General features: G+C 41.4%; 1 protein-coding gene across 21 annotated transcripts in view; it reads right to left on the bottom strand.

Moving 5' to 3' along the window:
* Positions 1-13308, bottom strand: part of SGSM3 (small G protein signaling modulator 3) — a 59772-nt gene that overhangs the window by 25338 nt on the left and 21126 nt on the right. For 20 of the 21 annotated variants that reach the window (XR_014784301.1, XR_014784299.1, XR_014784298.1 and 17 more), the window contains exons 4-5: positions 11662-11747; positions 921-987 (exon numbers count right to left, since the gene is read on the bottom strand). Coding sequence is in view for 14 of the 21 variants with exons in the window: in XM_084809911.1 (XP_084666037.1) it covers positions 921-987; positions 11662-11747 (153 nt within the window). In the remaining 7 variants the exon portion in view is untranslated. Of the gene's footprint in view, positions 1-920; positions 988-11661; positions 11748-12381; positions 12470-13308 lie in introns of those variants that run through there. The other variant, XM_084809927.1, reaches the window with a different exon arrangement.

Raw genomic sequence — 13308 nt, 5'->3', positions numbered from 1 at the left:
TCTGGAAAAACATAATCCTCAAAATAACTAGATTTTACAAACTAGGGAGACAGGAAGCAAGCTGTAGCAGTTTGTTGTGGGCATAATTAATTCCCAGTTCTGATGCCAATACATTTATGGCTCATAGTTGTTTTCGATGTCACAAGCAAAAATCTGCTTCAACAGTCCTTCATGAAGCCTATGTGCATCAATCAGTTCAAATGCAAGCAGGAAAATAAAGGTGTTTATTTATTTGAAAATTTATATACTGCCTTTCTGATTCAGAAGAAATGCTTAAAGTGGCTAGCATGAATAATAAATCATAATAAGGTAACAGGGTATCATTTTGTATTTAACACACATAATAATCTGGGAAAAGTCAGCCTCTTAGGGATGCGTCTTACAAAATGTTTTGTATTCTGGTACAGATATCCAAGTACAAAATACATGTATATCACACTCGAGTTATAAAGGATTCACAATAGTAGACTCTGTCTACGTTTAGGGGAGGATGAAGCAAAGCAGAGGCCTATAAAGATGGCGACACAGATAGCTGGGTGGCACCACACAGGATGAATACCTGAAATCCTGCAGGTTGCCAGTTCAAGATCTATTGTAAGCTCAAGATCTGACATGCAGGTATATAAATTGCAGCTTTAAAATACATGTGAGCAAGGCCCTGATCTCCTTCTAGTTATCACCTGCATATATTTCAAAAATAAAAGTAAAAGCTGTTTACATGCATGTACACCATGCATGATACAAAATATACATATCTGTCATATCTCAGTTAAGCCAGGACTGTACTTCTTTACAGCCAAAGTGTTTTTGAGACAGAACCCTAAACAAGAGTCAAAATGCTGCTGCTGGGAATAAAGGAGAGAGGAGAGAGCCCCAGAGAGATCTTGTCACAAATCGCACCACACAAATAAGGACCTTGCCTTCTTTGTCTATTCGGAATCCAAATTCGTCATACCGGAACTCTGGCTGCTCAACAGACTCTTCTTTCTGGAAAATAGAAGAACACTGTTGCTTGCCATTTTCTGCCAGTAGGTGATATGACCAAATACATTTGTACACATTTTACACATTGCAGACATTCCAAAATAACTATGGGAGAAGTCTAAGCTCTTGTAGGAACATAAGAAGAACCATGCTGGATCAGACCAAGGGTCCATCTAGTCCAGCATTCTGTTCACACAGTGGTCAATCAGCTGTCAACAGGACACCCACAAGCAAGACATGAGTGCAACAGCACCCTCCCACCCATGTTGCCCAGCAACTGGTGTATGTAGGCATACTGCCTTTGATACTGGAGGTAGCATATAGCCATCAGGACTAGTAGCCATTGATAGCCTTCTCCTCCAGGAAGTTGTCTAACCCTTTTTTAAAACCATCCAAATTAGTGGTCATCACTACATCTTGTGGAAGTGAATTCCATAGTTTAACTATGCACTGTGTGAAGAAGTACTTCCTTTTATCTGTCCTGAATTTCCCACCAATCAGCTTCATGGGATGATCCAGAGTTGTAGTATTATGAGAGAGGGGAAAAATCTCTCCCTGAGAGGTGCATAATTTTGTACACCTCTATCATGTCTTCCCCTACTTGCTGTTTTTCCAAGCTAAACAATCCCAGCTGTTGGAACCTTCCCTCCTAGGGGAAGTGCTCCAGCCCCTTGGTCATTTTAGTTTCCCTTTTCTGTACTTCCTTCAGCTCCACAGTAACTTTTTAGGTTGGTTGACCAGAACTGTACACAGTATTTTAAATGTGGTTGCCCCATAGATTGTTATAAGAGCAGTATGATATTGGCAGTTTTATTCTCAATTCCTTTCCTAATTATGCCTAACATGAAGTTTGCCTTTTTTATAGCAGTCACACACTGGGCTGACATTTTCATTGAACTGACATTTTCACTGAGCTGTCCACGACCCCAAGATCTCTTTCTTGATCTGTCACTGCTAGCTCAGATTCCACCAGGTTATACTTGAAGCTGGGACTTTTTGCCCCAACATGCATCACTTTACACTTGCCTTTATCGAGCTACATTTGCCATTTAGATGCCCATTCTCCCAGTTTGGAGAGATTCTTTTGGAGCTCCTCACAATCCCTTTTTGTTTTAACCACCCTAAATTATTTGGTGTCATTGGTAAACTTGGCCACTTCATTGCTCACTCCTAATTCTTGATCATTTATGAACAAGTTGAAAAGCATTGTTCCCAATACAGATCCCTGTGGGACCCCGCTATTTACATCTCTCCACTGGGAGAAGTTACCATTTATTCCTACTCTCTACTTTCTATTCTTTAACCAGTTACTGATCCATAAGAGGCCCTCTCCTCATTCCATGACTGCTAAGCTTGCTCAGGAGTCTTTGGTGAGGGACTCTGTCAAACACTTTTTGGAAGTCCAAGTAAGCAATGTCTACTAGATCATCCCTGTTCACTAGACACTGTTGTGCCATAGCATTCTTCCAAAACACGTATATAATCCACACAGAAAATCCAGGAAGGAAGTGCTGGAGGAAGTTTCCATTGTTATTTTTTCTTTGCTTCCCTCTTGTTTTGTAAAGTGTATCTAAGATCTGCCAACTCTACAGATTTGGGAATCGTTGATTCACTCCATGTATAGTTCTATGTGCACATTTTTTTTTAAACATAGAAAAAACTGTTTCCATTTTTGCTCCTCTATCAGACATGCATACATATCCTCAGCACTGCTTGTCACAACCATTCTTCTAGCCTAGATACCATCAGTTCTTTGAATTAAATGCTATTTAACCTACCTAAGCACATTGGCTGTAGCCTAAACTACTAGGATTTGTACTAGAGCTGTCCCAATTTCACAAGGAAATAATGATCTGTTGTCGTAAGCCACAGAATTCCTGATTCAACCCAGATGAAATTCCTGATGTAATGCAGATGGCCTCAGAACAAATACTTACATCAGGTCCTCTATGTGCATTCTTAATCTTGCTTTGAATACCAGTCTTGAACATCACTGAACAGTTGTACACATAATAATATCTGTTATGCAGGGTGATGTTCAGCTACATTCCTCTTATTTACTCTTAATCTCAATGGATTCTGTATTTCAAGGCAGATTCTCACTGTACACTTTGTGCCCAGGTATGGGTGCCCAGGTATAAAGATGCATCTCTAATGGTATCTAAAGGGTGTGAGAGAACTTTGGCAGGGCCCTTTTAAAAAAATGTGGCGGTGGCAGCAAGTGGAGAAATACAGCAGCCCCCTTGAGAATTTTTTAAAGGATGGCATATCCTTCAGATTTAAGGGACATGTATATTTTATACTCCAATTTCTGCACCCAAATAGAAGACATAAAAGAAGTATCAGCCTTCATTTGCCTTTACCCTGACAACTGAGCATTACCAGCCTTTTAATTTTCCCTTGCCTAGCTCTAACAGGTTCTATATCAGATTTTTCCCAGAATGCAATTTACCAGTCAGAAAGTTAAAGAGACCCTTTTGTACTAGAGTTAATTTAATAATAAGGTTGGTGAACCAGCAATTTAATGCCATATATGCCTTGAACCAGCCTATTTATTTAACAAATGTATATACAATTTCCCAACAAAATTATTCAAGTGGTGAACTTAACAACAGCATATATAACAATATAAAATAAAATAAAAATTGATCATCTGAAACTGGGTGGGTCACAGCTCAGGGAAAGCCTGCATAGAGACAGGTCTTAAAGAGATGTCTAAAAATCAAAACTGTAAATGTTTATCTCATGTCAGTGTGTTCCAACAGCTAGGTGCTGCAACACTATATGCTCTATTACTAGTGCTCTTAAGCAGAGATGTAAAATTTCCGTAAATTTTGAGGCCATGGAAAAAAAAACATGTTTTCCTGTTGTTGTTTTTGAAAAATTGGAAATTTTGGAAAAAATTAAAAATAAGCAATACTTATTTTTTTTAGTGCTCTTTACAGATCTAAAGTCACCTTGTTACTTTAAGTTAATCTTCCCCAACCTGCTGCCCTCCAGATATTTTGGACTTCAGCTCCCATCAGTCTCAGGCAGTATGGCCAATGGTCACAAATGCTGGACACTGCGGTCCAGAACATTCAGAGGGCACCATATTGAGGAGGGCGGCTTTAGGAACATAAAGCAGCCTTTCTGTTCCTAAAGTTAGTTTATGTGTGACTTAGTTTGCTGAATAAATGTCTATCAGTAAAATATACTTTAGATCAATGATTTTAATAAGGAATACAAGAACTAACTGTGCTTCAAATTTTACAGAGATTAAAAAAATATTTTCCCCCATGGCTTCTGTTGTATAGGTAGTAGGAATGACTGCGAGAATCAGCAGGCCTCAGATGTAACTGCTCTTTACTCAGCACACATAGAAGTGAAGAACTTAGCAGAAGCTCCACCCACTGTTGCTACTCCCAACTTGACAGGAGCTGCCAAGGTTCAAAAACAGTAACTAACCCACAGTACCCCCCGCCCCCAGATACTTAACAGCTTCATTATTTCCAGACATTTTACATCTCTAATCTTTCTATAGAAGTGTTATTAAATAGTTTTTATAAATCATTTTGCGGTGAGTAAAGGATGGGTAATAATATCTACATCAGAGCTTTCCAAAATGTGTGTCGCGACACATTAGTGTGTTGCTGGCAGTGTGTAGGTGTGTCGCGCGAAAATTGTGCGGAAGGGCACCACGGAGTTCCCTTACTCACGTTTGCTTCGCTTGGTCCCTCCCCCGGAACTTCCTAAAGCAGCTAATGTTAAAGAAGCTTAGCTGCTAAGGCTTAGGTGCTTTAACATTAGCTGCTTTAGGATCACGTGGCGTCTTGATGCAGGACGCACGTGATTGGCGGTGTTGGAGCGGTACGGCGAGGAGTGTGGTAACGCTGGCTGCATGAGGAGTGTGGAGAATTCGAAGTTAGCAGAGCAATTAGTCGAGCAATTTGCAATCAGCTCGGGCGAGAGGCTTCCCCACGTCCTTGGTGCGGCTGCAGGGCAGCGGGGGAGAACAACGGCCCGTTGGACGCCCCCAGAGCAGGGAGGCCTGCGCCAGGCAGGCGAGGAGCTTCGAGCCTGCGCTCCGCAGAAAGGTAGAGGCACGGGGCGAAGAGAGGGGAAGGGAGGCACTGCCCTGGGAGCAGAGCTCGGCTGACACCGGCGCGGAGAAGTGGCAGCGGCCACCAGCCCTGCGTGGTTTCGGGCGTGCCCTTCGCGGACTTCTGCACTGCACTGCCGCGCGGCCAGGCCAAAGTAACACACAGGTGGAAACGCCACCTGGGACTGCACCGACCGGGCCGTCCGCCATCTTGGCCAGTCGGAACGGAGCTCAGTTGATTTCTGCCATTTATTTTTATTTTTACTCTGCTGTAATTGTGGATTAACCACCCACTGGCAGTGTACCACCGGAGAGTGCTGGAACTGGACTCTGGACATAGGCATTGCAAATATTTACAGCAGTATAGCCTAGGGATGTACGAAAGTCACTTACCTTTTCGCAGCTTGGCTTCGTGGTGGGGGGGAGGCGCTTCGCTTCTCCCCCCGAAGTTCAGGCGAGGGGGGGAGGCGTCCCACCTCGCCCAGCTGAAATTCAGGCCGGGGAGGGAGGCGCCCCGCCTCGCCCGGCCGAAATTCAGGCCGGGGAGAAGCACCCCGTCTCCCCGGCCGCGAAACAAAAAGTGAAAACAAAAACAAAAACAAACCCGTGATAGGCTATGTAATGATTAACGCAGCCTATCACGGCTAGATTTCCAAAGTCAGCTGTGATAGGCTACGTTAATCGTCACGTAGCCTATCACAGGTGACTTTGGGGGGGGGGAAAGCGCGTACGCAAATGGCGGCGGCCCATGGGCACCGCCATTTGCGTTCCTTATTTTGGCACGTCTAGTCTACGTAAAGATTTACGTAGACTACGGCGAAAATAAGGGCAAAGCAAATAGCGTGTCCTTATTTTCGCCGTAGTCTACGTAAATCTTTACGTAGACTAGACGTGCCAAAATAAGGAACGCAAATGGCGGCGCCCATGGGCCACCGCCATCTGCATACGCGCTTTTTTTTTTCCAAAGTCACCCGTGATAGGCTACGTGACGATTTACGTAGCCTATCACGGCTGACTTTGGAAATCTAGCCGTGATAGGCTATGTAAATCGTCACGTAGCCTATCACGGGTGTGTGTGTTTTTTTTTTTACTTACTTTTTTATTTTGTAATGTCGGCGGCGGCAGCCGGTCGGGAGATCGGCCGCCGCCCCCACCCCCCACGAAATGCCGCCGAAACGCCGCCGGGACCCGCCGCCGAGAGGGACATTCACTGAAGGTAAGTCCCATCCCGGGGGGGGGCGGGGGGCTGGCGGAGAATTTCCCCAACACTTTCGGGGGGCCGAATGCCTCAGCGCTCGGCCTCCCGAAGATTCAGGAAGAAATTCTCCGCCATCCCTAGTATAGCCTTGTAGTGGGACATATATATTTACACCATTTTTGTTGGACTTTTGCTTCTCTACTTCATGTGTTTTTGCAGCTGAGCTCCTACCTGGACCTATGTGTCCTAATATATATTGTAAATACTTTAGTTAATTTTGTTTATTTTTCACATTTTCTCCTGGTCCTGATTCCTATCTTTATCTCACTTTATCACTGTGGGAGTGGAGCGCAGGTGCTGTTATTTTCATAAGAAAAAACAGAGAAAGATAAGCACTAAAAACATGAAAGTATGGTACCAAATAAATTAAAGTGTCATTTTACCTCAAAACACTGTCATTTGTCAGAAAAAACAGTAGGATACTTTATTGAGCTTTCAAAATCTATAAAGAAGCAGTCTGCATCATTCACAAAGAGAATGAAGACATCACAGAAAGCTCAAAAGGCAAGTTACTTGGTTGCGCAAATAATTGCCAGAAAAAGGACCCACACACTATTGCCGAAACCACCATAAAGGAATCTTGCTGTGCTATTGTTCGAACAATGTTTGGGCCCGAATTTGAGATAGAAGTTAATAAAATCCCTTTGGCAGATAACACAATTGAAAGACGTATTCAAGACATGTCTGATGACATTAAGCAGCAAATGAAGGATATTTTTCAAGACAATAATATGATCTTTACATTGCAATTAGATGAAGCAACAGATGTCAGTGGGTTAGCACAATTATTGGTTTTTATACGCTTCATTCATACTGACGGAATTATTGAGCAATTCTTGTGTTGTCTAGAACTTCCAATGAGAACTAGAGGTGAAGATATATTTAAAACTTTTGATTGCTTCATGAAGGAAAATAATTTGCAATGGTTAAATTGTGTAGGAATATGCACAGATGGCGCACCCTCAACAGTTGGTTCAACAAAGGGTTTTATAGCTTTAGCAAAGAAAGAGAATGAAAATATTATAATTACTCATTGCTTTTTACATCGCGAAGCACTAGTTGCGCAAACCATTGGAAATGAATTAAGAAAAGTTTTGGACAAAGTGGTTCAAATGGTCAATGACATTAAAAGTAGACCTCTTCAATCAAGATTATTTGCTCATATTTGTGAAGAAATGGGGGCAAGGTTTAAAAAGCTTCTACTACACACAGAAGTTCCTTGGCTCTCAAGAGGTCGAGTGCTTTGCCATGTATACGAATTGAGGGAAATGATGCTTAAACTTTCTGAGGAAAATCAGCAGAATGAATTCTGCGATCTAATTCAAAGCAAACTTTGGTTCACAAAATTGGCATATCTTGCTGACATATTTGAACATTTGAATAAAATAAACACCAGTATGCAAGGAAAATGAGAAAATATCTTAACAGCGGTAGATAAAATGTGTGCTATGAGAGACAAAATAGCAATTTGGAAAAGGAAAGTGAAAGAAGGAAATTTTGAAATGTTTTCCAAAACTGCTGAGTGCCAGCTAAAATGTGGTATCAGCTCGCTAATTGTTGACCATTTAACATTGCTTGGAGAGAAAGTTCATCATTACTTCCCAAATGTTGAAATCCAAGACTATGATTGGATCAGATCATAGTCTTGATCTATAAGATTTCACTTATTGAAGAAGAAGAATTAGCTGACATAAAAAATGATTGAAATCTGTTAATGATGCATGAACAGGGTGACTTAGACAGCTTTTGGATTCACATTTCAAAAATGCATCCAAACATAGCTAAAAAAGCGTTAAAAATTCTTCTGCAGTTTTGTACTACATAGATTTGTGAAGTATCCTTTTCAGCGTTGGCAAACTTAAAGACACTGAAACGTAGAAGCTTAAAAATGCTTGATGACGAAATGCGAGTGTCTTTATCTAATATTCCACCAAATATTGAAAAGCTGTGTTCATCCCATCAACCTCATACATCCCATTAAAATGGTAAGTAGTTATTGGTGTTATTCAACTTTTTTAAATTCTTGCACATATTTACATACTGTTACTCATAAATGACAACAATGTATGTTATTATCTTACAAATCATATATTTTTAAAAATATAAATGAAAGGTTTTCATGAGATATGTTGTATCCCCATACATTTCATTATTACAATTTATGTATGTGTCTGTATCTCTTATAACGGGTTAGTTTAACCTCCGGTTTGCTAGTAAAACTGAGTTACCGTGTCACGAAATAATGCATGTCTAAAAAGTGTGTCACCAACACGAAAAGTTTGGAAAGCTCTGATCTACATACTTGTCTTAAATTCTAAACGAAAATATTTCATAATCCAAAGCTGTTCAAATTTTCCAATTTTTCAGAAAAACAAAAATGGGCCTTGGAAAAAAACGTAAAAAACTTTTTTTCTGTTTTTTTCTGTTTTTTCCCCGGGCCTTCACGTCTCTTAAGGCAAACCTAAGGACCATGAGGCAGCATCAAAAGTGCTTCTCTGAGGACTGCAGATTGGGCAGGGCCATAGGGGGTAAGACAATCGCTAAGGTAATCTGATTTGTTCCCAACAGATTCAGATAGATGTTAAACAGGATTGGGGACAAAAGAGTGTCCTGCGGCATCCCATAACACAAATGCCATGTGCCAGAGCATACCGTCTAAGATGGACCCTATAGATAGGAATGGAACAACCGAAGTACAGTGTCCCTGATACTTATTTCACAGAGCTGATCCAAGAGGACACTATGGTCAATGGTATGAAAAGCCACAGAGAGATAGAATAAGAAGGAGCAAAGTTGCACTCCCCCTGTTCCTCTCTCCATAAAGGTCATCCAACAGGACAGTCAAGGATGATTTGATCCCAAAACTAGTCTTGAACAGAGACAGCAACAAGTCTAGATAATCAGTTTCATCCAAGAATGCTTGCATTTACCCCCCAATCTCCTTCCCTAAAAATGAGGTATACATGACTAGGTGACAGCTATCACAAATCTTTGGGTCCAGAATGGGCTTCTTCAGGAGTGGTAATATTAACGCCTCTGTCAAGAACAGGATAGTAGAAGCTGGAGCCATGAGGGCTGCTTGGGTAGTCACGTATGTAGTAGCCACCTGGAGGGTGATTGCTTTTTGGCAGTATCTCAGCCCAGCAGCTCAAGGCCACGCTCTGCTCCGGCTAATTGGGAAAATGATAACAGCTGTGCCTGGTGGGAAGATTCAGCCTCTTTGGGGGGTGAAGTGGGATGTCCTGGGACTGGGCTTTGATTGGGTGTTTCAAATCTGCCCTGAGTTGCTAGGGCTGGGCAATAAAAAGAGGGCTAGAGAAGGCATGGGTGTCTCTTCTTGGCCCTGATGGTACTAGGGTGTGCTGCTGGTCGATGGCTAGCCTGAGAGACCCATACTTTGGTATGTATAGGATAGACTAGCTAGCTTTATTATTTTGCTCTTGGGAGTGTGTGCCTTGGTGATTGGCATTTCTGGTTTTGCTTCGAGTACTGTAACTTAGCTGTAATTTCCTGTACAACCTACCACCTCTCCCCTTTCCTTCCTCTCTGTTCCTTTCCCCTAATAAACTTTTATCCAACTTCCAGTTGGTGTGGTGTGTCCTGTATAACTTCAGTGCTAAATACAGTGCCTATTGGCCTGGCAGGGGAGCTACTGGGTCAACTTTGAGGAACTTGTGGCCAAGTTGGGCCTGGCCTACCTTGCAGGGTTGTTGGGATGAGACCAACAATCCTTTACAGCCTCCTTCAAGACAGCAGGCACCACTTCTTCATGTAATGAAGGGCATTATCCACACCCTGGATCCAGCAAGTGATGTTCCACTGGTTAGCCTTAGCCATGAGGAACAAGGATTGAGAGGGCACATGATCGGTTGCATAACTGCAAGTACCATGTTCATGTAATCAGGTCACATTAATGGAAACTGATCCCACAAAACATGGCTAGATGAGGCATCAGACATCTCACTCAGATCTACCATAGCTGTGGTGTCTAGACTGCTTTGGAGCGAATGGCTTTATCCTCAAAGTGCATTGAAAAAGCATCACAGCAGACCTTTGAGGGCTCTAAAGAAGCTCCCTCTGGGGTCAGGAACCTCCGAACTACTCTAAAGAGCTCCACTGGGTGGCTACTTGAGGATGCAATAGAGGCGGCAAAATAAAGACTTTTTCACCGCTTGCACTGACACATAGTAGGCACAATTATGCTCTCTGACCAGTGTTCGATCAACTTCGGAGCAAGATGCCAGAGGAGCTTCTCCATCCAAGATTAAAACATGGATGAGTATGATCTTATTCTGAGCCAACTTGGTATTTAGCAATAGCACCACCAGATCAGAGGGGACAGTGGATGAACAACCAGCTACACAAGGTCAGAGGTGGAACTGTAGAGGGCAACAGGAATCAAACATCTGCATCTCTGTCTCCTAAAATGGCATATCCCGCTCCCTTGACTGTATCTCCCCTTGTCCATAATCACTAAGATAGCTGCAGCATCCCCTTCCTCCCTCACCACACTTCTACCAAGACACATCCTGTCACAGACATTCTAAGTCTCCTACCCTCCCTCACCCCACACTCACACCTCACTTCACCTTAACACATAGCCCATACTCATTCATTCACAAATTCAGCATACGGATCCATAGCAAGCTAAATCACTAATAGGAAATCAAGCTCGCTAAGGACCCAGTAACACAGCAATAACACCATTTGTAACACAACTTTTGGGTGCCACACCCTATCCTACATGGGATGGATGGAGATTTTATGTATCATACACACACCAACTATCATATATCACACATTCCCCCCCTGCCTTTTATCCGGAAGGGGGTGGTACAGTTCTATACCAGTAGGCTCTCATCCTGGGGCATAAAAACCACTTCCTTCCTCCCACTGGTAAGCTTACAAAAAAATTAACAGTAAGCTTAAGAGACAGTAACAGAAATCAATCATCCCCAAACCAAGCACAAAGTAGTAACAACCAGCAAAACTGTCTGGCAGCCATAGGCAACAAGTAGTTGCGTGCAGGATAGTGCATGTACTTCTATTCAGGTGAGTGAGTGGGCTGGTGGAGGAGGGACAGAGTGCTTTGTCCCTCCTCTGTGCCCAGCATAAAAACCAAGATGGCTACAACTGGAGGAAAGCCTGCTCCTCTGTGCACAGCACAGAAATGCAGTGGGGTGCTGCAGGAGGGACAAAGCGGGCTTGTCATTTTTGTGAACTTATTTGCAATGCTGCTGAGTAGTACTTGCATTCATAATTCACATTGTTTAATATTATTTCACTGATAAAGAGAAATGAGGTTCAACATTGATTATTTCCTGTTGTTTTATTGTACCTGGGTGTACTTTGACAGGATCTCCTGAGGCCATATACTGGGAGTGAGAGCAGAGAAGGGTCCACCAGAAGTAGGAGTAAAGCTTCCTATATGTAAAAACATAAACATAAATAATGATGGAGCATATGGGGCAGAAAAGACACAAAAGCACAGCTGCTATCCTAAATCATGAGGTTATGTTGCTGATACTATTTCTCTGTCATCTGTGCGTTCTACTAGGAGTCCAGAAGCCACCATAAGGAAACTCTGGAAGCTTCTAGGAAGACTTTATTCCATGATATAAAAAGAAAAATATGGAACAGTTGCCCATTGAAATTAATGGGAGTTATTTTAGTTGTGCCTAACTTTAGTCTCATTCATTTCAATGGGTCTAATCTATGTAGGATTGACATTGGATACCACCCTTTGAAGTGCTAAATTCTTATTTGAAGTTATTGCAGTACAGCACCTTCCTTTGCCTAGAAGATTATCCCAAGGACAACAGCAAAAGTAGTTATGCCTTCTTGTTAGCAGTGTTGTGGGAAGGAAAATCTTCCAGTGCTTTAATTTTCCACAGAAAATTTTCTGTTTCATAAGTTTATTAGTAAAAAATGAATATATGCTAATTGCAAATACAATATTAGGCAAGCTTGGCAGTTTCAGAGTTGTAATTAATGTGTTTCTGGTAATTATCTCTAGCAAGTATGAGAGAGAACACATATATGTTACTGAAAGACATACATGTCTCAGAGTGAAATGAAACTAATAAGTCGTGACAGCAAAACTGAAGATGCTCCAACAACCTTAAGTGGAAGAGATGTGAAGTCTGTTGAAATAAGATGAGTAGCTGTCAGCATTTCATGCACATTTCTTTGGTCTGCTAAAATTAGTGTGTCAGCAGTACCTTCATTTTGTTCTTAAATTTAAACAATGTTATTGTCTTTAAATTTTTACAAGTATTCCAATAAAATAGTCTACATAATATAACATTTAAATCACATTCCATGTGCTTTATTTTTTCCTCAAATACTTCAAGTCAAATACTTCTGGTGTATTGGGATAAAAAAATTAACATTGGGTACTTTAAGAAAGTTGCTGTTTACTAAATATAAGTAATTAATTTAGCACGTAATAAACATGCTAAATTAGATCTCTCTGCGGCAGGGATGGGCAACTTGTGGACCTCCAGAAGTTTTGGCCTATGGCTCCCATCAGCTCTAGATAGCATAGCCAATGGTGAAGGATGATGGGAGCTGTAAGCCAAAACATTTGGAGGTCCACAAATTGCTGACCCCTGCTCTAGGGCAGTGGTCTCCCATCTTTTTTGATCGTACACCACTATCAGTAAAACATTTTTGAGGATGCACCACCAATATATGTATATTTATTTATAAATGATATATATGTATTACTGTACTAATATATTATGTACATTATATAACATACACACAACATATTTTTTAAGATGAAGAAATAAACAATACTTTTTAAAATAATTTATTTTATTTATTAACAGTATAAAACCCTTTTTGCTCTCATTAAAAATATTATTCATATTTTTTAGTGAGAGCAACATGATTGAATATGCTCCATTATTTTTTAAAATCTTGGTTCACCACTTTGTGATACAGTGCTTCAAAGGTCTGGTTCTAAGTTCATTTTATTTTG

The sequence above is a fragment of the Heloderma suspectum genome, chromosome 7, assembly GCF_057233095.1.
Source record: "Heloderma suspectum isolate Gila_16-S chromosome 7, 16-S_ref, whole genome shotgun sequence".
NCBI classification, from domain to species: Eukaryota; Metazoa; Chordata; class Lepidosauria; order Squamata; family Helodermatidae; genus Heloderma; species Heloderma suspectum.
The sequence above is the reverse complement of the archived record's forward strand: the minus strand, read 5'-3'. Positions and strand labels throughout refer to the sequence as shown.